Source organism: Aplysia californica, unplaced genomic scaffold, assembly GCF_000002075.1.
Source record: "Aplysia californica isolate F4 #8 unplaced genomic scaffold, AplCal3.0 scaffold00124, whole genome shotgun sequence".
In the NCBI taxonomy this organism is placed as follows: Eukaryota; Metazoa; Mollusca; class Gastropoda; order Aplysiida; family Aplysiidae; genus Aplysia; species Aplysia californica.
Genome location: NW_004797394.1, coordinates 1,079,173 through 1,105,255, shown reverse-complemented (window position 1 = coordinate 1,105,255; position 26,083 = coordinate 1,079,173). Strand labels below are relative to the sequence as shown.

General features: G+C 40.7%; 1 protein-coding gene across 1 annotated transcript; it reads left to right on the top strand.

Moving 5' to 3' along the window:
- The first annotated feature begins 859 nt into the window (after positions 1-859).
- LOC101846644 (uncharacterized methyltransferase YdaC) lies at positions 860-24,329 on the top strand. Its single transcript, XM_005096247.3, has 5 exons — positions 860-1,265; positions 12,168-12,303; positions 14,396-14,676; positions 18,619-18,730; positions 21,352-24,329. Exons 1-5 carry the CDS (start codon positions 1,176-1,178, stop codon positions 21,510-21,512), a joined length of 780 nt encoding a protein of 259 aa, XP_005096304.1. The 5' UTR covers positions 860-1,175; the 3' UTR covers positions 21,513-24,329.
- Positions 24,330-26,083: the final 1,754 nt, after the last annotated feature.

The window sequence follows — 26,083 nt, the reverse complement described above, 5'->3', positions numbered from 1 at the left end:
GCCAAGCTACATTGTTTCGGGAACAGGATCATTTCCGGTAGGCTAGGCCTATGTTTTTCTACAAATCAACTTTATAGTAGGTCAAGGTCATAACACAGTTGAAAAAACCAACGAGTACGCACCTTCTAAGTATCGATCAATATAAATATTTATTTCGATATAATTAGTTCCTCTCTCTCTCTCTCTCTCTCTCTCTCTCTCTCTCTCTCTCTCTCTCCCTCTCTCACCACTTTTTACAAGCTTAGGAAAATCTACTCCTTCAATCTTTTTAGGGCTCGGGCGCGAGCTATTATTTTATCTGTTCGAATCCTTTGGACACTTCATCGATTTGCATTCCTCGAAATTCTTGCTCGTTTATTATAATTGAGAAAAAATAGAAAGAGAAAGAAAAGTAGTAAACCAAGTAAAATCACAAGAATGAACATTACACAACATAGAAAACTTGAGCAGTAAACAGCATAGCCTATATAATATGAACCGTCAGTTGTTTGACGGCCAAAAAAATTTATAATATTCATAGGCCTTTTTTCAGTTGGGTGTTTTTTTTTACAAGGGGGGTGGGGTGGGGTGGAGGGCATTTTACTTGTTTTGGGACAACCGATTCAGAGAAATGAGTGGCGAACCATGATTGCCAGTGTCTGTTTCAGATCTAGCCCCTGGATAAGAAAAGGGAGGAATTTTTGCACTTGAATGTGGACTTAGGTCTAGATCTATTATTCCTGGGCCTATAGGCATTTACTATGGAAAAAGATAGGCCCAGTACTCTTTGCTATGGAATAGGTATCTAATATCTGATTTGAAATTGACTTGTCGATGTTTGTATCGATAGATTTTTCAATGGTATCGAGTAAGCCTAAGTTTTTTGTTTGACGTCTTCCTCCTACTTCCTCTCTCTGCGCCTCTTGCCTCAATACTCAATTCACAATTCTGAACCTCAAACAGTGCAGTGCCGTCAAACACACGTTCTACTAGACTAGAATCTAGATCTAGATCTAGGGCTGAACTAAAACTTTCGAGTTTCGTGTCTGTTGAACTAGATCTAGAAATTTAGATCTAGATTCTATTGAAACTGGGTGGTATTGACAGAGATAATGATGGAGTAGATCTACTACTACACTACGACGTGATGTAACTTCGAATTTTGTCTCCACTCCACCGTTTGTATTGTTGGAAGAATGGCTCAAAGATTGAAGTTATGGTTCGCGGACCAAGTTGCACGCAATTTGAGGCTTCCTCAGAAGGGACCAGTTGGCTGGTTCACTGTGGTAAGTTAAATAATCAAAAGGGAAGAAAGTAAAATCAAAGTGTACAGACCCGGTAACCGGGGCTGGGAACAAAGTCACAAACAAAATATATATATACAAGACCCGGTAGGGGAACTCTCTTGTGATTTCGGAAAGTTTCAGCGTCCAGACCCGGTAGTGTGTGTGTATCTGTGTGTGTGAGAGAGAGAGAGCAGGGGGAAATGCTAGCAGAATGTACATGCCCACCAAGCCTAGTTGGCATGCAGGAGGGAACGAGAGAAAGATATTATATATTATATAGGCCTATAAGATAGAATGGAAAATAGGTGGGGAGAAAGAAAGACAGAGATAAACAAAGAAAAAGAGAAGGAAGTGCCTATTTGCAATGCCGCATTGCGATTAGCGCCAGTGCTAAATAAAACTAAAACGTCGCGTTGCGATTAGCGCCAGTGCTAAATAAAACGCAGTCGCCGTGTGTAAAATATCAAGCTTAAATCTGCACTTCGTTATCGGAAGTTCTGATGGCCGAAGTGACAGCGCGTCTGCGCTTGAAGTCAAACCATTATTTTTTTAGCGCGGGTTCGATCCCGGTCCTGGACGGGGTTTTTTTTGTTGTTTTTTTTTGTTGTCCTCTTCTTGACTGACCAACAAATTGTTCTCATAATTATATCTTGTTAGACTTGTTGATTTGTAGGGTTTTTTTATGTAGTGATGGAGCATGCACATTCTGGTTTTGTCCCCAAGAGGAGCTCTGTACAAAGTAGGCCTTGGCCTTAGTATAGCCTATCTATACTTTTCCTTTTTACCAATTTAGGCCTGGTTAAAGTTCCGTAGTGGCTTTCCTTGGTCTGTGAGTCTAATTTTTTAATTTTATTTTAAGCTCAGGAGAAGGAAAAAGAAAACCTTCCAGGACCGGAAGCACTGAATATTAGACTTAGAGTAGAGAACGTAGACAGTAGACAGCTTGTATACGTTCTCTAGGCCTAACTTAAAGTTCGAGTTGCACCGTCTTGTTATTGTATTGTTATCCAAGCGTCTTTCGACTTAAACTTGCTCAAACTCTAACTCAAATGATCATGATTATGAGAGATGAACAAGACGTCTACTTTTGTACAAACAATCAATGTCAGAAACAATTGTGAGATCTAATTCGATAGATCTAGATTTTTCTAGATCTAGACCTACCCATGTTGATCGGAATAAGACAACGTCATAGAAAAGGGAGTCAAGTCAAATCCTAGGAGGTTTATCAAAAGGCCGGCACTATTTCTCCGAACGTTCGGGAAAGTAAAGCTGGGCACTATTTCTCCGAACACTCTGAAATCACATCCTTTCCCGCAAATTTCGGATATTATATAGATCTATAATTATAGTATAGGCCTACCAAAGATTGTTTGTATACAATATGGTTCAATCGGTCCAAAAAATGTCCGCAGTAAATATTTGTTTATAGAAATGCTACAGTTCCAAGCAGTTTTTCGCTACATATTGTATGACGTGTTGCCTATGAAGGGTGCTGCTCCTAAACCTAATGAATGTGTTGTGTTCACTCGGGTGCTATCTAGATCTACGGAGGGTTATTGATAACGACACATAGAACTAGCATCTGCGTTTGTCGCGGCCGCGACCAATCAATTGTGGCTCGATTTTGGACATTTTTTGGTCCCCGAATCGGGGAATAAAAGTCAAATTTAAAAAAAAAAAAAAATGAAAGAAACCGAACCTCTTTACTTTTGAAAGAAAGTTCACATAGCTTCACTTGTTGTCACCACGTTGATTTGTTGAATATGTTACAGTTACTTTTATTTTTTCCCTCTTTGTGGTGTTTTATTTTGTTAGTGTGTATTTTTTTCTTTCTTGTTATTGTTCTGATGTGTTGTTTTTTTATCAGTTTTTTTTGTTGGGGTAAAAGGGAGGGAGGGGGGGGGTGCGGATGTTGTATAGTGTAACATCATTTAATTTTATGTTCCTACTTTCATTAGATTCTAAATACATATACATGTATACAGATTTAAATGTGTTATGTTAGAGCGTTCGTTCCACCAAACCCGATTAGATCTACGTGTACTGCACAGCGCCGAAAACTGGCCGAAATCGTGCCTCTTAGTTTCCCAGGCCAGCGACATCTGGAAGTCATTAAATCACCGTCGGAACCGCTCCGTGCCGGGTTACGCGGGGGTCACTGGCCGCTCCGTTGCGCATCAGCTACAGGCGGGCAGGTCATGGCGTAATCGACATGTTTGACACTAATTAGCGGCAGTATCCTCACTCTAACCACGAAATATTCCATACAAAAAGAAAAGACCAAGATTCTCTCTCTCACTCTACGAAAACCCGATCTTAATGTGGCGATATTTGCCAATGTTACAGTGTGTGCAAAATATTCTGAATTTCATCGAATTTAATCTGTGTGTGCTGCACTTTATTCACTTCTAATTTCAAAAGTGCTCGATCAATCTCAACAAATTTTGGTACATGCACTGATGACATATTTGTGCTTTATGTGTGTAATTTTCATCATCGTTTGAAGAATAGTTATTGCAATATTAAGTCGTTTACATCTGATTCTCAGCCAGTGATTGTTATTTGTCCCATGCAACTGTGTATTCTGGATTCTATACTGTTTTAAGTTCAACAGTTCTCCGTTAATTTCATAGATTGTTGTTTCTATGAAAGGCAGACATATTTGTGCTTATTGTGTATAAATTTCATTTTTGTTGATTGAGCCATGTTACGATATTAGGTAGAATCCATTTGCCCGTGATTCATGTATAGCAGTTTTACTGAAATCTCCAAATGGAACACACACACACAAGATACATTCCTCCTCTCTGAATGAACTTTGTCGCATTTGCGGGTGTAAGAACGTGACTAAAGTACAACAGAGGCAAAAAAGAAAGGCTAGGACATGTGACTCACTGCAAACTGATATTTTATTAATTTATGAAATTGACATTAGAGAAGACACAGATGACAAATATTCGAAGTTTATTTGCCACAAATGCCACATGAGGATATATGATACTAAGAAGAATACCACTCCATCCACCCTTAAAAAAGCGCGAGATCTGGTCAGAAACAGTCAACACATATGGTGTACATTCGAGAATCAAACTACGATAAAAGATTGCAGTGTTTGCCGTCATCGTGTCAATTTGTCAGATGGCTGCCTGAAACCAGCAAAGGTGCCCGCCGCAACAGTTGCTGGTGACTCTCCCAGCACCAGCCCTAGCCTCCACTCACAACACAGCCCTGTCACACCCAGTCAAACAACCTCCACATATGATGACCCAACAACCAGACCCTCTAGTTCAAACACACCACATTCTTCCCACATAAACACTGTTTTTCCCTCACAAACACAAAGTGCAGAACAGAATGAAATTACATGTATTTCAATCCCTCTTGCAACATCAACACCACTAAGACCTTCAAAACCAGAGTTGAAAGACATTGGCACTTCTCCAATGTGCCTACAAACAGATAAGGTTCACCAAGACAGCACAACATCCCCACTTTTCAAAACTTTAGATAAGTCAGACACGTTAGCTCACTCACTCAGCCAACCTCTAGATGCACCTCTCAGTAAGAGGGAGGATGATGTCAGCACACATTTGTTTAAAAGAAAACTTTTCACTACTAAAAATCCACAAAATGTAGTCACATTCAAAACAGGGGGACAGCCAATTGCTGTAAAAAGATTAATTATTCCAAGAAAAGATTCTTCTGAAGCAGCTAGTCCCACAAAGAGAAGACGGTCGCGATTGCTAGAAGGTACGAGAGCAAATGTTGCTGGACCATCGATGTCAGCTGAAGACATTCAGTTTGCCTCTGAATTGAAGAAAATGCCAGGAAAAAGGAGGCAAGGGGTTTTCAACAAAGCTGGGGCTCAGAGTAGGATTAGATTAACCCCTCAACAAACTTTGATTATGAAAGAGACAGCGGGATTTAGCGGTAGGCAGGGTAGGTATTATGGGAAAGCTTTAAAGCAAGTAGGGGTACACTTGGCTAATGAACATTCCGTTAGGAAATTATCAAAAGAAGTTGTGTCAGACTCTGTAGAAGTTGAGCACAGAATGTTTCTTGACAACCAGGGAAAAGAACAGGGTGTCCCGTACGACCGCATTAAGAATTTATCCTCATTTGTTGATAGCCTGTTAGATGAGTATGTTGAGAATGACCTCCTTGTGTGGCCTGACACAATACCACAAGAGGAAGTGTGGATCAAAATTGGGGGGGGACCATGGCAAAAACTCGTTCAAAATGACACTTCAGACAGTCAATACATACAAACCCAATGCTAAACAAAACACAATCGTCATTGCTACAGCCGCAGTAAAAGACACACATGAAAACATAGTTAGGTTTTTAGCTGGGGGTTTAGGAGATGACATCGCATCATTACCGGCACATACATGGAGGGGGAAAAGGCTGAAAATCTTTGTCAATGGAGATTATGATTTCATGTGCAAAATGTATGGTCTGTCGGGTCCACAAGGAACGCACCCATGCCTGTGGTGCTTGATACCTAAAGCCAAACACTATGTTTTTCCTGAAACTTATCAGCAAAGAGATCTGCACATGTTACACACAGACCATGCTGCGTTCATGGCACAACATGGTGGGGACAAAAAGGGAGCAGCTCAACATCACAACTGTTTCATTAATGAAAGATACTGTGATGTGAATTTAATCACAAGCCCGACGAATTTGACTTTTGAACGAAATAGCAAAAATATGGATTATTGATCTTCCAACGATGATGTCCTTTGGTGAGTAGATACCCACATTATTTGTCTTTATTCTGAGCCAGTTTTAGTGAATTTATTCGAGCCCTTTGGTTGTTACATAACTTTTAATTCGGTGTATATTACATTAATTACCACATATAAGACGGCTGTATTTGATCGCATGCAGTTACAAAACTATACAAGATATCTTTGTTGCGTTTTCACAAACTGTACATTGAAAGAAGAAGCTCAAAGATGGAACACTGTGTATATATTGATAACCCTGCTTTCATTCGTGAGCGTTGAAACAAAACTGTGTAAAATTGCCGTGGTATGTAACTCCGCGCGTGGAGTGAGCGCAGGTAGACTGACCGGCAGCTGACCCCGGTCACGCTGACCTAGCGGCGTACGGCCTGGCGAAACTAAACGACCGCTGATTCGGCGCTGTGACTGACTCTGGCAGGCCCCTTAATGTGTGTGATTCCATAATTTACATGTAATATCATGTACTTTGTTTTAAAATTGCACACATTTAGGGTTAAAACAGCCAATCTTCTTCGGACAGGTGGACTCACGCCCTTATTTTTGTTAATTTTTGTGGTTGTTTATGGGCTGTTCTAATTTTGATTTCATTCGGTCGTGAAACCTTTCTTTTTCACGTTTTTACACTCATCTAAAAATCTCTAGACTAGCTCTTGAAAACTGAAATATATATAGACCTAAAAATTTGCTCCTGTGTGTGTGTGTGTGTGTGTGTGCATGTGTGTGTGTGTGTGTGTGTGTGCATGTGTCTGTGTGTGGTAGTAAGTGTGTAAGTGGAGAGTGAGGAGCGTGTGTGTGTTTGTTTTTTCGGGCTTTATTTCAGCCTTTATTCAGTAACAGTTCAAAGTATACAAAAATAGAAACACAGGATCCATTCACTCCAGGGCTCATGAGTCGTTCCTCTCTTTCACTCATTCATTCAATTCCCGTGTTCTCTCCCGCGGCTCATCCCCGTCCGCATGACTTTCACACCCCACCCCCTCACTCCAGGCACACACAAAGAAAATCTCACTCATTCCCTTGCACCCTGCGAACCATGGACAATAATATTAGCAAAAACCTGCCGTAGCCGCATTCCTTTCGTTCGTGCGCTGCTGACCAGGCCAGGGGGGGTGTCGGTGTCGTCGCCTTGTAGTTGTAGTTGCTGTCGCCTGTGATACACTCGTACATTCTTCCTTTCACCTGCTCAGTCACTCACACTGTCTCTCCATCCACAGCTCAGCTCGTCATACGTTCAAAAAGTTGCCCACCAATCATGTTTAGTTAGTGTGTGTATACGTTTGTGTGTGTACATGTGCATGATGGTGGTGGGTATGTGGTGGGTGTTACTGAAGGTTGTCTGTAGGCGGGCTTGCCATGCCATGCGGTGTTCGTTCCCAGACCAGAGGCAGAATGAAAGTTGGCGCTGAACTCTAGCAATAAACAGGCTAGGCAAAAAATCACGAGACCGGAAGCTGGAAACCGTTCGGAGAAATAAAGATCGGCACTATTTCTCCGAACGTTCGGAGAAATAGTCACTTCGTTATCAAAAAACTGAGAAGAAAGCTTCCACAATTCAGGCAGAACTACAATATTATCATGTAGAAACGATGGCTACTAGATCTAGATCTAGATTCTAGTACTGGCGTTTCAAATAGCACGGGAGCTATTCAGAACGCGGCGTTGCAAATAGTGCTTGCCAAAAGAGAAAGCGAACGATACACAGAGACAGAGGAGAGAGAAAGAGAGAGAGAGAGGGTGACAGCTCGATTGTAATTATGATTGTTCTTTTCTTCAAATTGTGATTCCTTCAACTCCAAAAGGGAGGAAAAACGATCGTTCATCGAAAAGACGTCCGCAATCTTCATTTAGATCTAGATCTAGGCTAGCCTCGAAACTAGATCAAGTTTTGAGATTCATTTTAACTCTAGTCATCCTGCGTCTTGTGCTGGGATGCGAATCGTATCAGCAACCTATTCCGTCAGACATTTGGGTGAGCCGCCGGAGTCACTCAACATGTACTGTTGTTGTGGTGAAGTGAAGGCTACAGCGAGCGGCACTGGAAACGACAAACGTGTGTTTTCGCCGTGAATACTAAGGGGGTATGTTAATCGATGATAAAAATGAGGCTCTAACTTTTATAGCTTTCTATTTATAAAGTAAAATGTTGTGAACATATCATGCATAACCCCCTCTCATAAGCTGATGGGAGTGTCTACGTACACGGTAACCGGGCACTACGTAGATACTGATACTAGGTGAGACTAGGTGCCCGGTTACTGTGTGCGTAGACACTCCGTAAGCTGATACAGCATTATGAGAGTAGATAGATCTAGTTACGCCCATTCGAATACCTTTTTAGATGCGCTTGTTTGTTTTGATCTGGAGCTCGTGTTTTGCTCTCGAATTGTTCTTTATACCAGCACAATGGTATTGAAAACTAAGCTTATTTTTATCAGGTAGTATTGGTAATATCATAAAATCAAGCTCTTTTGAAAGTGGAAGATTTTGTTGGAAGTCTTGTTTCATGGCTATCCTTACTTTGAAGCACCTCATTCTGAGTAGGTCAATTTGATTTAATTTCATTGGATGAACATCTGCTCTTGAGCTACCAACTTGGCGTGTATTGAAAGAGACGTAGACCTTCTTTGCCTCGGCTACTGACCAACGCAGGCGGTTCTAGAAGTAGGCCACAAACGCACACAAACTCAAGCAGACTGACACACACACACTTGAGCTGAGGGAAACGAGAACTTTTCATCATGTGGATGATGCTCAGCGAGCGTGCACTGAGCCAGGGCCGGACTGACATAATACCGGAGCGAAGGCGATGTGCCGAAATAGGCTTATCGGGGAACAAAAACCCAGCTCCCGCAAGACCAGGGTTAATATTAGTGTAAATTTGCATGCTGAGCATGATTTCAGTACTTGCAGTTATCAGGTCCCCCCCCCGATGGATTATAAAGTTAAAAACCCTTTCATTTCCGGGGGGGGGGGGGGGTGCGTTTCTACTGTAAGCACAGGGCTTAGGCTGCATCTATTGGGACACGACTACGTGTTGTTTAAAAGCTCTCGTGTATATTCGGACTCGTGTGGCCTTCTACTCCAGCATGAAGTACATTGTGGGTCTTTTTCTCATATTTGAGAATAACGTGCTTCTCTTTTTTGGACCAATGCATCTTTGCAGTTTGCTTTACTCACTGAGCACCGCTCCCGCAGCATACGCAGTCTGGTAAAATTTGCGTCGGGGACAGCGACCGCAGCGTACGCGGGTTCAACTATAATTGACTATAAAATGCTTGCAAATAGCCCCAGTGGTTTAAACAGGATATCGACATGCTAGTTCTCTGTTCTGTGTGGTTTGTGTATATTCACCACTTTTAGTGCGAATAAACGAGTTATTTGTCCAACGGACTGAACAACTGAAAGTAAGGAACTTCCGCGCAGTAGAGGTGGGCGATTCCTGTTTTTTTTTCGGTAACCGTAGATTCCAGAATATTAAAGGCTAGGAATCATAGGAATCGGCACCGAACCCAATTACTTTCTTTATAGCCAGTGATGTGATTTCTTCAAGTGGCTCTATGATTTCTTCCTGCAATTATTTCCAGCAAGTAGCAATTACTCAGACCCCAGCAATTATTTCCGCCGAGTCTCGATACCTATGACTACTTCCGGCGAGTAGCAGTTACTCCGACCCCAGCAATTACATCTGGCGAGTAACGATTAGTCCGATCCCTTTGATTACTTGGGGTGGGAGGGCGCTACCCCAGGCACTACCCCACCCAATCTCTACAATATGAAGTCAGAGACCAACACTGACCTACACCGAGAAATGAAAGTCTATAATATAGAGCCTCATGGGCAGACGTTACAGTTTTAGATTTTGAATTGAAAGAAAAGGGAATATTATTATGATTTAAAAACAACAACAGATGAATGAGAAAAAGGCGAAAGCAACGAATAAGTTTAGACACTGTGTACTAGATCGATATAATCTTTGACAATGACTCTGCATCCCGACTACTCTTTCTTAAGTCTTCAAGATTCAGGATAACCTCGATTTCAGAACATAGCAAACCACAAACATTTTTTTTTTTCAAAAATGCATTCTTTGAAGAAAAAAATAAGATGAAAATAGAGTAATTGAGAATCGTTAGTTTACGAAAAAGGGATCGGCTCTTTTTCTCAGAAGCAATAATCGCAGGAATCGTTTCTGGAATCGATTCTTGACCCAGAAATTCGTTGTTGTTTCTCGTGCGCGAAGCACGGCACGGCGAGTTGTGTCGGAGTTTATTGAAACTCTCGATAATTTTGGTGAAGATTTAAGTGATAGTGAAGTATCAGGAATTCGCCTAGCAGTGATGAAGATGACTGAAAAAATGACATTAGCTAGCTAGATCTAGACCAACATCGTCTCTCGATCGTGAATCTGACTCGTCAACGAGTACGCAGCCTGGTCCGGCTGGGGATGATGATAGATCTAGATCTAGCCCCAGTACTAAACTCTAGTTCAAATCAGCTCTCAAACTCAGAGTGGAAAAGATATAGTGTACTCAGACCTGGGACATCTATTGACAGATGTAGATCTAGTCCTAGCACTAGCAACACTGACAATAAAAACACTTCCCAGCCTGTCACCGTGGAAGATCTAGATCTAGATGGGGGTTTTTTTCCTTTTTCAAAATTAATTATCACTTACATTTTTATGCTACTTCACTGTACACACACATGCTGCCACAACCATTTTGTGTAAGTTTATTAGATTTCTGCTTTATCACATCACTTCCTTTTTTTTCCCAAAAAAATTTTCTGGGGCAAATTTGTCCCAACTTTCTGTCCCATACATTTTGTTGTTGTTCATTCTTCACACAATGTGTTTATTGTGTCTGTTGAACCCATATCTTATTAAATAGCACAGAAAATTTCAAAGAAATAACTTTTCATTTCAATTTTTTTATGAATTTAAAAAAAGTTGGGGAAATTGGTAGTCCTCTGGGGCTTAGAGGCAAATCGGGGCGTGGTGCTCAGTGAGTTAAAATTGCTGTGACCGGGAAATGCGCGATCGCCTTTGGTGGTGCTGAAAACCAATCTCTTCCAAAAATGACTGGGGGGGGTTCCAAAGGATCGTGTTCGTGTGCGAATAGTCACACCGTGCAGTTATAATAGGGGCATGATACCCCCTTGTTTTACCCAATAATGTTTTGCAATTAGAAGGTTTGAAATTTTCTTGAAAATGGTTGATTTGGAAGTTGTAGTGACCATTTGTGTGATCTGCAGCAAAAAATACAGCGGTACAACTGTGCAAGAGTGAAAGTAAAATATTTAGCCTACTCACACTGTATTCATATTATAGTGGTATGTTTACACTATAGTAAGTTTAAGTTGAGTGAGTAAGGCATGGTAGCGCAGTAAGACTGTCACTTACTCAGTCAATAATATAAATCTTAAACTTAATGTTAGTTACATTCAAATTCTGCTGTATATTTAGGTTTATATTTGATATTTAAAGTCAAGAGAACATACCTCAATGAAAACTTCTGCAGATGTTGTTAAGTCCCACAGTTCCTTTGTCCTTGCAAATCAATTATTTTGAAGAAAAAAATTCAAACATAATTTTGAAAAACATAAAGTTATTAGCAAAAACTGAGGGGCATCCTGAAACACCTAAAATCCTTCTTTTTTTTTTTTACATCCTGGGGCAGGCATGCATACCCCTCCCTGTGTGTGAAGCCCCCCCCCCCCCCCCCCCCTTTTGGGGGTCGAAATATCCCGGGGCCCGAAAATAAAAATTATTATATTCAATAAAGCTTAAACACTTTTCAAATAAAAACCATTTTATCCAGTACAAGGCAGGAATTTTAACAGCAACCCAAAATGTTACATATACAGAGAGTGGTGGCTTCTAGAACATCCTGCACTTTTGCCCTATATTTCATTACAATCTGGACATTTCTAGATTTTGAAATGTTTTGGGGGTTTTTTTATGTGGCGTCGTGGTGAAATCAGACGCTTGACAAAATAATGAAATTGAGGAAACATTTTTCCACCTGCACATTTGGTGGGGGCTGGCTCAACACCGTTGCTTTATATGTCCATTTAAAAACAGGATACATCATTGCTCTGTGGGTTTCAATTGCATATGATCTTTATGATTTTCATGTTTTCTTTTCAGAGGGCGATGGTGAAAAAAAATAGCTTCTTAGAAAAGAATGCAGTGATCCTATGCGACATGAAACCAGATCACAATGTTCTGGAGATAGGATTTGGTCCCGGTGTTGGCCTCGAGTCTGCATACAATGTAGTGAAAGGTGAGTCAGGCGTAATTGTGCTGTTTTGATACCAGTAGCAGGGGTGCCCATCATTTCAATTTGGAAATACGATCTTATCACCCATGATTTTTATTTTTGAAAATTTGTTTGCCATTCGGGTACCCCAACCCATCTCCACCCTCTCAGAGTATAGGATTAATAATGAAAGAAAAACAGAGCCCAACAGTTTGCGTCTCTACGTCGCGCACAGCTGACTAACTTTAACATTATCTGTTCACAAAGCTTTTGTAGTCACTTTGCCCTCAGAAAAACGTTAGTTACGCCCAAGTCCAAAACCAGGAATTAAATGAACATTATTGTGACAAGGTGTTAAAAAGTTCCTGCATGTTTACGTTGTCTGTGATGCTCATTGAGAGAACGTTAATGTGTAAAAAAAAAAAACAGATCTCATTTGAAACTTCAGCTGGTGTGCATGGCATGGTGTGTAGTTATGCACAATCAGGATTTTCCTCACTTGACAAGTGAAAATTAAATTTCACCAGTCAAATGATGATTTTTAGTTTCTGTGATATGTTTTTTCTTTATATATGCATTATATTTATGTATCTTAGAGCATACATTTCATGATTTAAAAATGCAATTATAAAATTTAAAATTCTAATTTTGTAATGGGCCTAGGTCAAACTACAAATTTCAACATATTCATAAAGTGTTGCAAAAGCACCCTTTAGTTGCTGCAGTAACCACTGGCGCTATCATGCGAAATTTGCTATTGATACAAAGTCAACCCTCTCTGCTTTATAAGCTTTCCCTATTTGCAGCACTGCTTTGGTTTGTTTCGATTGTCGGGGTTAGCCAGAATTTCCTCCATTGAGGAGCAAAACTACCTTCGTGATACAAGCGTAACGAAACTGATAATGACCTAAAGCAATAAACGTGTTTGTTTTTAAGACTGCAGGTCAGGTGATCGGTTTGAAGCAGGGGTTTTTATTTGTAATGTGCACTGAGAGGGGGAGGTGCAAGCACTGTTATTTGCTCTTGCGTCAGCTCTGCAGTGCATAAAGGGAGTGTCAGTCATAGTATAGTGAGTGCTGACCCTATGAGCTCAGAACCAGGACCTTGGTAATCAATAGCAATGATGGCAATGTATTTAGATCTTCCCTTACTTTCTACTCCTCTGTAACAGTATCAGTATGTATTGACAATGGAAGAAAGGCCAGTCCCAGTTAGTCATAGTGCTCACAGGGCTGAAAAGTTCAGAAGCTTGACCTTTCTGTTAGTTTTTGTATTCGTCATGGTGACAACAAGCCAACTAGTGGTCATTGCAATAATAACAAAAACTATAGCAGATCTAGGCTCCAAATATCACTTATGTTGTAGGGTGAAAGCCTTGGAAATCAGAGTAATAATAATCTAACATGCCTTTGTGCTGTTTTAGCAGAGTAAACAAATTAAAAAAGCATGAAGTGTTCTCCTCTGGTAGAAATGCATTGTACAATGTGCTCCTGTGATTAGAAAATCTTTCACACTCACACACCCACCCACCCTTCTTTAAAAAAAATATCGACAATTACGAGCTCGCCAAGACCTTTTTTTTTTTGGTCACATTTATTTGTGTTACATTTATACTTGGCTGCAACCCCAGGGAAGACTGTCCATGGCCATGTTACGAATTCTTAAGCTAGATTACTCTTTTTTTATTTGTTGATTATTAAAACATGCTGATGGGTTGGCAGTTCCTCATACATTTTGAGGAGCCCCTTTAGTTGCATAAGTGAATAAGTCATGTGTGTCTTTGCAACGGAGTGAAAAGTTTGGAGTGAATTGGGCTTTCTTCATAGTTCAGTGGATGGGGTCCAACTTCCAAGAGATCAAAATATTCCAAGTTTTTGTGGTTCTTTTGTTTCAAGACATTTGGTTTTAAATTCCTTTAGCTGTGACCTTTTTGCCAAGTGCCTGTTCTCAGCTGAGCATTGAGTTTTAAGCTGATAAGTTAGAGGCTTGCCTGCATCCACCCACCACAGTGACATAGGCTGGCTGAAGAAGAATTTGAAATAATTATGATGCCATGAAGGATGTCAATTCTGGCAAGTGTTTAACTGGGGGGGTTTTTGTTTTTTTTTCTCTTCAGGTGGCTCCGGCAAAGTCTATGGTATCGACACTTCCTTCTTCATGGTGGACACAGCAAAACGAAGACTTACTCAGGCCGTGAAGGACAAGAAAGTGATGCTGTTTCACGGAAGTGCCACGCACATCCCTCTCAACACTGACTCTGTTCACCGTGTATTTCACTGTAATTGTTACTATTTCTGGCCCAATATGCGGTCAGTGATGAGAGAAATCTACCGGGTCATGCGGCCTGGAAGTGTCATGGTCACCACACTCAATCTGAACTCGCTGCAAATGACACAGGTAGGTCTCACAGAGATAATAATGACTAATGTCTGAATGCCTATATTTAAGGCATTTATATTGCTCCATGTCTGTAGGTTACTCGTCTTCTATCTCGGCTTTTAAAGAAAATTTCTTTTGCTTCCTTTGTATTCGAGATCAGTAGTAGTTGTCCATTTAACTTTCTAAGCATCTGCTGGTGGATGGAGGGTGCTACTCATGGGTGCCAGACCTCCGGGCCCAGTCAAGAAATCCGGCCTGACAAAATTTCACAGCATCACTTTCCGGGTTGCATCGGATCTTTAAAAAGGGGGGGGGGGGGGAATTAATCGCCGGGAAAAAAATTTGGCCGATAGCGGCAGAGTCCGGCCAAGCGCAGTGGATTTTAAAAAACTGGTATCGTGATATATATTAAATATATATGTATGCAAGTTCCGGATGCGATATTTTGTTTCGTCTGTCTGATCACCGGAAACGCCGGTGATGGGATCGAAAGGATAAATAAATTACATGGCTCAAATAAGGAGTGAACAATTTCCTTTTTTTTTTTTTTATCCCTTCAATTTTTTCGATGACTAGTTAGATCTGTTCGCGCGAAAACCGGGATCAGTGTCAGTGAGACGAAAGCTAAGCCAGCGAGTGGTCGTGTCGTAAGCTAGCCTACCGGAGACATGCCACTCATCCCGATATCGGGATATCCCGATTTTTTTCCCCAAATCTCAAGCATCCCGATTTCAATCGCCAGTATCCTGATTTTTTAGTCGTTGCGTCTGTTGCGTCCGATTCTTAGAAAAAAATATATATATAAAGTTCTGCAATCTCTTTTGCTAGGAAGCACTGATTGGATTTTTTATCGGCAGGAACTTGGAACGCTACTTTCTAAAGCATCTATGCCGAATTTAGTAGATGACTCATGCACGTTACTTCAACTAAAACTGACGTAGTATCGATTTTGAATTCAGACATGGACACGCTCAAGATCTACTTTCGCTTTTATAACTCAGAATTCTCCGATGGTGTCCTGATTACTGTAACAATTATGACACAGGCCTAAGAATAATCTATTTGTTGTTCTGTTGTTGCTTTAAAAGCAAGCTTCATCTGAGTTCTGGTTAGTCGGGCCCGTCATCAAGACCTGTCAGTGGAACGTTCAAACGCTCATTCTCTTCTCGTGACATGACCTCGTATGTGTGAGTAGCGCGTGTGTCGGGGGCTGTCGGGGTCAACAAAGTTCATTCACACCGGTCGCATTGGTCAAGGTGTTTTTCGGGACTTAACCAGTGTGGACGGCCGGGGGGGGGTGGGGGTATTGTTTTGACACTTGGGCATAAAGTGCGTGCCGTGATACATGTCATGTATTAATTGAGGACAAAGTAAAGGAATTACAAAAACATGAACAACCTTGGCGTCATCTTTTTTTCGGGGGGGGGGGGTGGTGCCTTGAGTGTATATACGATGGAAGTCAAACGTTGTTAGTGTATGAAAACATGGGCTTTTTGCATGGATGATTAGAGTTATGTGTCAGCTATTTTCAAGACTACGAGAGTTTCAGCTTTACTGCAACCTGCGCTCCCCCAGACTATCCAACTCAACTCGAGTAATGCTTTCTTCCAGTTTTCCCTCTATTAAGAGGCCCAAACGTTAACTTATTCCTGCAAAAGTTTTCTCTTGCATACTTGCCTCATAAAAGGCAACCAGGAGACCCCCCCCCTTTCCCCAGTACCCCTTATGACTGATTTGCCGTTGATCCCGATTTTTGTCGCCAGATCCTGATTTTTTTTACTCGGAAATCCTGATTTTTGGATTTCATAGAGTGGCAGGTCTGTCAATCTCGATAAATTCAAATAAATTTCTAGATCTGTGCAGGATTTCATAGAGTGGCAGGTCTGTCAATCTCGATAAATTCAAATAGATTTCTAGATCTGTGCAAGCTCTGTTTGATTTTTGTAGATGAAGTTTCTAGATAGACCTGCTTCTACGGAGAAATTGGAGAAAAGTGTAAAAATAAGTGGCGTTGGCAATGGTTTGATGAAATTTTCGACGATGTCAAAGTTTCTGTGTGGTGTAGGAAAGTCGAACAACCCGGTGCATGCTTTTGCCTTAGTCAGGCAATCTCCAAGACCCTTTTAAAAAAAACTAAGACCACCAACATAACTTCCTTAAGGCGACTAAATGGTTCAACGAGCAACATACAGACGGCAAGGTAGAAAGAGTTTTCATATTTTTTTAAATTTCAGGGTTGGGAAAATTTTGGATCTGGGTTTTCAGGGCTGGAAAAAATTTTCACTGGCACCCATGGTGCTACTGGAAGGTCCTACTTCTTTTCTTTCTGTCTATTATATTTGACTGCCTGTCTTACTGTAGTCTCCGCCTAAACGCACACCATACAAAAACATGCTCCGCTCAAACGCACACTTTCGTCATCTGACAAGTTTTTTACTATATAATTTAGACGTACAAACGCACGGTCACTCCCTCTAAACGCACGCTCCGATCCGCGAAACACGCCAACAAGTTAAGCTTGGCAGGGGGAAATTTTCACTACAGCCTGCATAAGACAAGCCTAGAATTTACTAGAATACCCGATGTTTGGTGAGAGTGCCCCTCACGCTGTACAAAGAGAGTGATGGACTGCGTTTACACACCCTACTTTCCACTGACGCATAGGTCTCGAACTAGGGCTGGTCGGTTAACTGTTGGGGGGGAAACTGAAATGTATCTTTGAGAGGTTTCTGACTGGTGTTTGAGAGTGACTGCGTGTAATGTTTAGGTAAATCTAGGCCTGATGCGCGACACGCGCGAATGCTGTAAAACACTAGACAGGCCTCTATAGGATTTTAAAGATTAGCCAAGTAAGCCTAATCAGCTGCACTCGAAGAATTAATAACGTACTTGTTCTACGAATCACAAGGGAAAATGTTTCATGGGGATGATTCTGCATGAATTTACGGTCGGGGGTGGTCGCTTGGAAAGCCACGTTGCTGGTTCGTCGTCTCTATGACTATCACCAACAGTTTCCTCATAGGCTATCTGTTCCCGACGTTTATAGTGCATATTCATTACATTGAGTTTGTCTTTCTCCCCCCCATTCAACGCCTTTGTATTCTTAACGTCTGTTGGGGAATCCTTCACAAAACAGTCACGAGTCGTCAAATTATCTGCCAAAATGACCCCCTCCCTCCAAGGGAGGTCACTGGAGTAATAAGGAATTGAGATGACTGTGTACCTTCCTCCCCTTGCAAAGGTTCATGTAAACGCACGCTCCGTATAAACACACCGTAAGGAGCCTTCCCGAGCACCGTGCGTTTAGACGGAAACTACTGTACCTTTTTCTCCTTTCTTAATGGCCTTTGTGGTGTGAATGTGCTTCTCTTTACTAAAAACAAATCAGTATTCTTATTTGTAATAAAGACAGGAAGTTGTTGTACATTTGTCCGTTTATTCTCTTTTCATTATTATTATTATTGTCAGTGCTTTTCTTGTTCAAATGGCTTAGCTCATAATCGCTTCAGTTTGAACTTTATCAGTGAAGGTCAAGTCAGACATGAAGATGTTGTTGAATAAAGAGCATTTTTCAGGTGTATATGTTTTGGTTGTGACTTCTGAGAAACGCTCACTTTTTTGCTCTTGCCTAACTTAAACTGGTGCACTAATTAAAATTAAGTTCAAGATTTTTTTAGTCATTCAAAATCCTGAGTATCCCCCTGGGGCAGTGCCACTGACTGTAGTGTCTTTAGGCCATTCCCAAAGGGGGGACATTTCTCGTTCATGCACAGTGGAATTGTAAATGTCCCGAGTTGGATTCTGCATGAAGAAAAAGCTGAGACCTTATAAAAGTTTCCAAAATATGATTTTTTTTGACAGTGTGTTGATCATGTCTGTATAATGCTACTCAGTTAGCATTTTATGTGGAAGTTATGTATATATAGACATTAATTAATTCTTCTTTTGTGTTGTTTTCAGAAAAAAGGCTTTCTTCAGTATGGTCGTCCAGATCCAGTGAAGTATATGACTTGTTTGGAAAATTTTGGGTTTGAAAATGTTCATCTGGAATATCGCAAAGATCCTGGCACAGGTATGATTGATATTCTTGATGCTTTTTTCCCTTTTTTTATTCTTTCTACAAGTTCAAGGAGTTCAGTATCCTGTTTTGATGTTTGGGAAATATTAGAAAGTAATAGCAAAGATGTTACGCACTCCCATTTATTTTTCTCTTCTCTATGCTCTGATTGTTACTTCTTTTGAGTTTACGGTATATCTCACCTTTAGAACAGTCTTGTTCTCTCAAAATAGGAACTATTGACTCTTTAACCCTTTGAGTTTACCGGTGGCATGTAAAACTGCCAGTATGCCTAGCCACAGGTTCAGCGGTGAGCAAGACCCTATACCCAAATCGGCCGGCCAGGGACAAAATGCATGTGTGAAACCATGTTTACTACACAGGGTGTCACTGATTAATTTGAAGGTCTTTCTTTCTGAATTAGGTGCTAGTAATGACAAGGACTACCATGAGTGGGATATAGAATGTGATTCTGAGGATCACTTGAATTTTAGTAATATGGTCTCAGGCAGAGGGGCATTGTAGCATCAGAGGTCCGGGCTCAAAAGGTTTAGGGTTGTTTTTTGTTTGTTTTGTTTTTTGAATGAGTAAGAACTTTTTTTTTCTCCAAAATTGTCACTTTTTTTTTTATCTCGACCGACTGTCAGTAACATTGAAAATTATGTACCTGGTAATAACATTAGTAAGAACTACTTTTATGTGCATTAACGTTAATTTTGAATTCTTTAGGATTGAGGAGGGAACACAAGTTGAAAAAAAAAAGGCTTACAAAAAAGTGTGAATGTATTTTTCTTTGCGGAGATTGGCTGCCTTTGTTATTTACTACACCAATCAAAAGGGTAATGGAAACCCTTTCCTACTATCCATGAAAACCATGATTTTCTACCATTGAGGTCCTGTTTATAGGGGCATTGGCTTATGCTGTTGCTCTAATGACTTTAAAAAACCGAACTGTGTAAATATGTCTTTAGGTTCTAGGAAGTCAGGAGTTGTGTGGGTACTATGTTCGAATTTGAGGCAATATCAAGTGTACAAATTTTATATGAATTTTGCCCTCTATGCCACACACACATACATCACCCATTAAACTCCTACCATCTTAATCATCTTGTAATGAGAGGATGTGTGAGAGTGTGTTTGGGTGTGCACATGCGTATGTGTGTGTCTGTTTGTACATTGTGAAACACCAAACCAATTTGCCAGGATCTGTATTTTGGTTTCAGTCGCTAAGATTTACAGATTTGGGTTATTAAGGGCTGGTGGGGCACCTAGAAATCTTGTTTTGGGGCCAATTTATGCACATTGGGGTTATTACACATTATAGTACCTGGACATTTCCTGAACAATATCCAGAAACGTATGTAAGCTTTGCTACACCCTAAAGCTGTCTTTTTTGTCCAAGTGTTTCTGCAAAAGCACATGTTTTCCAGTCAGTTTTTACCTTTATCGGCTGTTTTCTCACAATTCTATTTTTCCACACATTATCCCATTTTTCTGCCCTGTTTCTTGGTCAATTTCAATGTAACTTTAACAGCATGCTAACAACACCTAGTTCTAAATTTTGGCTTGTTGAATTTTTGATTAATGTAGTAGTTTTTGATTTATGGGCTTAGAAAGCATGAATTTTCCATTTTTTTCACTTTTTTTGCAACAACCCAATTGTAAGTGACATAAAATAAAAACTAAAGCATATATCAAAAATCCAACAAGCCAAATTTAAGACCTATATCTTTACTGTTGGCATACCAAATTAGAAGTTAATCGATTAATAAATAAGGGAATAAAATGGGATTGAAAAAGGTATACAAAATCCAATATGGCCACCGTTTCCATAGCAACCGATTCAAAATATACTTTTTGAAATATAGATTTCAAATCCCCAATAGCACACAATGTCCCACAGCAAATATGGGCACTCTAGGCCTTGTAATAACCAAAATAGACCTCAGGTGCCCCACCAGTCCTTAACATTGATTTTTTATCCACCCCTGCTAAGCTAAGTTCTGCTGCTTTTCTTTGACGGAGAAGCCTTTCCACTTCTTTTCCTCCGCCATGGTCCCCTCTCTACCACTACTCTACGTAGACCTAACTTTTCAGAACACTGGCAAGCTGTTGTGTAGTGTAATCTTAATTGAAGAAGTGTGCTGACACATGTGGCAACAATGTAGGGCCCTGCCAGTTATGTGCCCTCACATACCAGGCAACTGAATTACTGAAATGTGCAGGCTACTAGATCCACCAATGAACTCTTCTGTGACACATGTGCAATAAGTACATCTTTGACATTCACTCTTGCCCTCGGCTTATAGAAAAGTCATTGTCTTACAATCATCATAGTCATACCTGACACATGCCCCCTCTCTCTCTCCCCCTCTCTTTCTCTCTCTCACTGTTTTTGGTAACTTAAATTTAATTTTTGGTCATGTTTTACTACTGATGGCAGATTTTTTTGCAATGTGTGGGTTTTGAAATACAAAGAATCTATTAAAAGTAAATATTTCGGGCCTGAAAATCTGCTTGATGTGCATGCTAGGTTAATGGTTTTTGTTTGATTTAGTAAAACTATGTTAATTTTTTTAGTGAAAGAAAAGTCAGTGCTGGCCTAGAGTTTTATTATTTTCCTGTGATTTCCTCAGGGGATCCGTTTCAAGTGATCTTTGCAGAAATAAAAGAGAAGCCGGCACATGACAAGGCCATGCTGAGTGATGATGAGGACGATGAGCTGGAGAGGGAAGAAATGCTGAAGGATGACAAAGTGTGTCTGAAGAACCTCACAGATAAGCAGATGGTGTCTTGACACAGGACCGCGCGTCATGTTCTTCTGTGAAAGTTGAAAGTGTTTTTGTACTTCTGGGTGAAATTCTTACGTGTGGAAAGAAGTGATAAAATGTCCAGAAAATTTGGTGTACATTTAGAATGCGATTTTTGTGTTCATGTAGTTCAGATGGCTTTTTTTTTTTTCCTTCAGAATTTGTCTTCACAACAGTGCTGTATTGTATAACATGCAAGAGTCCTATGGTCATGTATATATATTGAATAAATGTTGATTTTTCTGATAGCATAGTGCAGTATTGCAAAGCATGCAATTGTTTGGAATGAGTGTCATGTCTTAGGGCCTAGTCAAAAAGAAAGCAAGCTTTATCTTCTGCTGTGTGAGCGCATGCATTCAGTGATTATTCTGGTCTCTGGACTGGTTTAGCTGTGGGCCAAGTTCTGGTTATGCAAAATTACCCTGCACCTGGGCTCGTGAGAGCGCTGGTGCTTTTGATTTGTCAGTCGTGACTTCGTGACTAATGGTAATGGTAGTGCCTTGTGGTGGTGGGGAGGACACTGGCACAACAGAGCAGACAGACATTTCATAACTAACTGTTGTTTCACAAAAGATGGTGAGCAGGGCAGGAGGAATATGAAACGAATGAAAAGTTTCCTGCAAATGCTGAATGCTGCTTTTCTGAATACTAGATTTGTTTCCGTTTGCTATAGTTCATCTGTAGATGGCTTACCCATTTGTTGTAACGTTTTTGTAGCTTTGAAGAAAATTGAATCAATGTATTTTGTGCCATTCGTCGTCCAATACCATTACCAGGCAAAGTTCTTGTAGCAGGGTGGCCAGGGAAGTCGGAAATTTTTGTTTAAGTCGGATTTTTGTCGGAAAAATTTTGTTCCAACGGAAATGGTTGGATAAACGTCGGCAGTAAAAGGAAATTTGAGGAAATCTGTAAGTTGCCTCTGGATAGACCCGGGAAAATACATAAACGTTCTTGAATATTTGAAAACCAAATCCGATAACGTCCCTAAGTTCATTTTGTCGGTCGCGATCATTCAGCTTTTCCTGGTCTGAGAGTACGTTTCATGCGAAGAGGCGGCTATGGTGGCCAGCGGAAGTGTACGAGTGATGCCGAGGCTCGATCGGGAAAAGCTAGATCTACTTTCGCTTTCACTACCTCCCTGAAATTTGCCGGTAAAAGTCTGATAACACAACATTGTTGTAACATTAGTTTGTGCATTACAAAGGCTGTGTCGCTATGAAAATAAATCAATGTTTGTCACTTGTGTAAAAAGAAAAGAAAGTTATACAAGCGTCTTGTCGGGCTCGCCGTCGTGACCGGTCACTGAACTTGCACGTTTGTATGTCACACACATGTTGATAGGGCATCAAGTGAGTACCGCGAATGTTAGGGTCACTAAAGTTCATTTTAAGTCTGAGCTTTGCGAAGTATAGGACTCCGGGATGGCAAAATTATTAATTTTTTTTAAAAGATACACTCGGGTGGGGTGGGGTGGGGGGGTGTTAAAGGCAACACCAGGGGAAAAAACTAAACTTGGTTACAAATTTTAGCATTTAGAATTTTGATTGCAACGAGAGCTTTCTGCATAGCGCGTGTTGTGCAGGACTTGTGTGGAATCTGGATCCGTCATACTTTGTCAGCTGTGTTATTGAACTAAAGGGTTGGCGTGTCATTGCATGGGTAATAGTCGTTTGACCATGGAAAAACTCAGCAAGATAGTCTTTGGAGAGTAGAAGACTGACGGCACTTGGCATTCTGAAACCCAGACTAGAAACAGACTTATTTTTCTTATGATTTTTGTGACTATATATGTGTAGACTATAATTAGAGAGAGAGATCTAGACTAGATCCAGCATCATGGGAAAGTGCTACTTCATCAACACTGAGTGATTGTCCAACCCTAAGTATTCAGAATGATTGGTAGAGTATCCAAATGATAAAAGCAAGTTTAGATTTAAAAAATTTGTTCCCAAGTATTTGTCATTGGTCATTCAGGTGTAAAAGCTTTGAACACTCACATGGTGCCTCAAAAACACATGAAAGCCCAAACCAGCCAGTGTGGTGCCAAATCTATTCTTAAGGTTACCAAGAACAGAACAAGTGTTGTGAGAGATACTGAAAGGAGCACCAACAGTAATATAATAGTGATCAACTAGAGCAATTATTGACACGGGTCTTCTCATTCATGAGATGTTTTCAGGCTGAAAAATAGCTGAGATTTCAGTCTAGTTGCTCAAAACGTGGCTACCCTGGAACATTAATTGGGATTGCCCCAGTGATGTTGTTGGCTATCCTAAGATGTGTACGAAATAGCTCCTTCTACATGATTTTCTTTGACGAGAGCTGTGACACTGACAATGGCAAGAAACAGCTTGACTTATAGTGGTAGGATTTTTTTTTTTGGTGTGGTAGGATTTTTAGGAAGAAAATTTCCCTGGCCACCCTGTGTAGGTTATCCGCAGGTCACCACATGCCTCAACTTTGAGTGTGTCCCAGATTCTCCATGGGATTCTCAATACAGGGTGATTTTGCTGACCACTCAATATAGGTGGTATTTGTAGTCAATGCCAATAATTTTTTGTGCGTCTCATGATGAAGAAAATAATTGTCAATTAATACAACAAGACGAGGTTGATGTCTGTCTGTGATAAAGAAGAATGGTAATGGGATTATACAGTTCTTCATGGGAAGGGAATGATTTTTTCAATGGTTTCAGTAGTCCTGTATTTTTTTGTACAGTATCTTTTAAGATATTTTAAGGGGAAAAAGTATTGCCCCTGTTTTCATGTACAGAAATGAATAAAATTTCAGAATGAATAAAACAATAGGTGAAGTTGTCATTTTTTAAAAATAATTACATGTTAGTGAAATCACAGCAGCCACTTCTGTCCCAATGGAAAAGACAGCTAAATTTCTTACAAGTGTTCATGGAAGCATCCTCCTTGGCGCTGGAAATATGTGATGTCAAGAGCAATCATACAGCATTTGTTCTTGTCTCACAGAGGCAGTTAGTCTCAGGTCCTGCTTGCTACATATGACATTTGCCTGCCCCCTACTTACTTAAAGATCTAAATTGTGACTGTGTACCAATACTGAATGAAGACTTCTGAAGTGTTTGGTCTTCTAATTGTGTGCTGTACTGACATTTTCTAATCAAGCTCTTTTCCTCATGGAAGGTTGCTTCTGAGGAGACCTTTTGCTTTCAAGCTGATTTTTAAAATGTGCTAGTTGTCAGCATTTTGTGTCTTGAGACACTGTGAAAGTATAGATTCTGCCAAGCCAAAGAAATGTCACCAAGTTCCTCCACTATTTCACATTTTTCTGTGAGTGGGGTAGTATGATCTGTGATAGCAGCGTTTATGGTGTAAGTAGTAAAGCTAGGCACTTGGCTGTTGCCGCACACAGGAGACCTGAATAGGGAGACATTTTTATTGAATATCTGGGATCCCCACCAGGGCAGTGCTACTGACTGAAGTGTCTTCAGGCCATTCCCACAGAAGAATTGTAAATGGGCTGATTCATCAATGTCATACTCATACTGTGCCGGAACAACATAGGGGTAACTGCTGCTTTTCCTTTCCTCATCCTTACTAGATCTATCGTCATTTCCCTCTACTTCTTTTGTAAGTTTGTCACTCTCTTGTGATCTGCTATTTCGGGGATGCCTTGATAGTTGAAACAGATTTTGCGCTGTTGGGGCAAAAGGGGTGAGCAGAGTAAGCCTGATTCCCCATTTGGACTTCTCTGTAAACGCCGTAAAACCTTACGAAAACTAACTTAAACGAATATCTGGGATGTACTATCATGTACAGTGGAACTCGTTTTTAACAATATGAGATAGATTCCCCGTTTTTTTTCTTCTTTAAAATCAATCAAAATAACCCGGATTCAACGAGCACTTAAATCAACGAGCTGGGGTACAACGAGGACGCTTCCAAGGTGAACAGCCCCCGCAGACGCGGCTTCGCTCATTTTTCTCCCAGAACGAACTTTATCTGTTCCCGGAAACCATCCATTGCACCTGCGACGTGAACCATCACTTAGCCGATTGCATGCGACCAATCAGCGGCCTTTTTTCATACCAACACATGCGTTGTTGAAACGCGCACATGTCTACTCTGGCGTGTGTCGGGGTCGAATGGGCGGCCTGCACACGTGTGGCTGTGTGTGCGTGTCGGAGATTGGGGGGGCACTAGCGGTCCGGGCGTTGAACGTCGCAGATACAAAGTAAACGCGTCAGTCTTTTTTTTCCCCCTCGGCAACTGATCATTATTACAACGATAAGCTAGTCTTGACGTAGATCTATAATGAATTGTGCGCTGGTCTATGGAATCAAGAGTTGCCGTATGCTAGGCTCTACACAGCAACACACATTTTTGGCAAACAATCGAGACGACTCGGGCGTGTGCATTTGAACGAATTGGTCTTTTTTTCACAGCTCATGATATGCCGGCATTTCAGGCACTAACTTGTGACTTCTCTTTATACCTTACTTGCTCAGTGCCTGTAATTATCTACACAAAACCCTATGTTTGCTATAAACGAACCCTCGGATTCAACGAGATTTTAGATCAGTCCC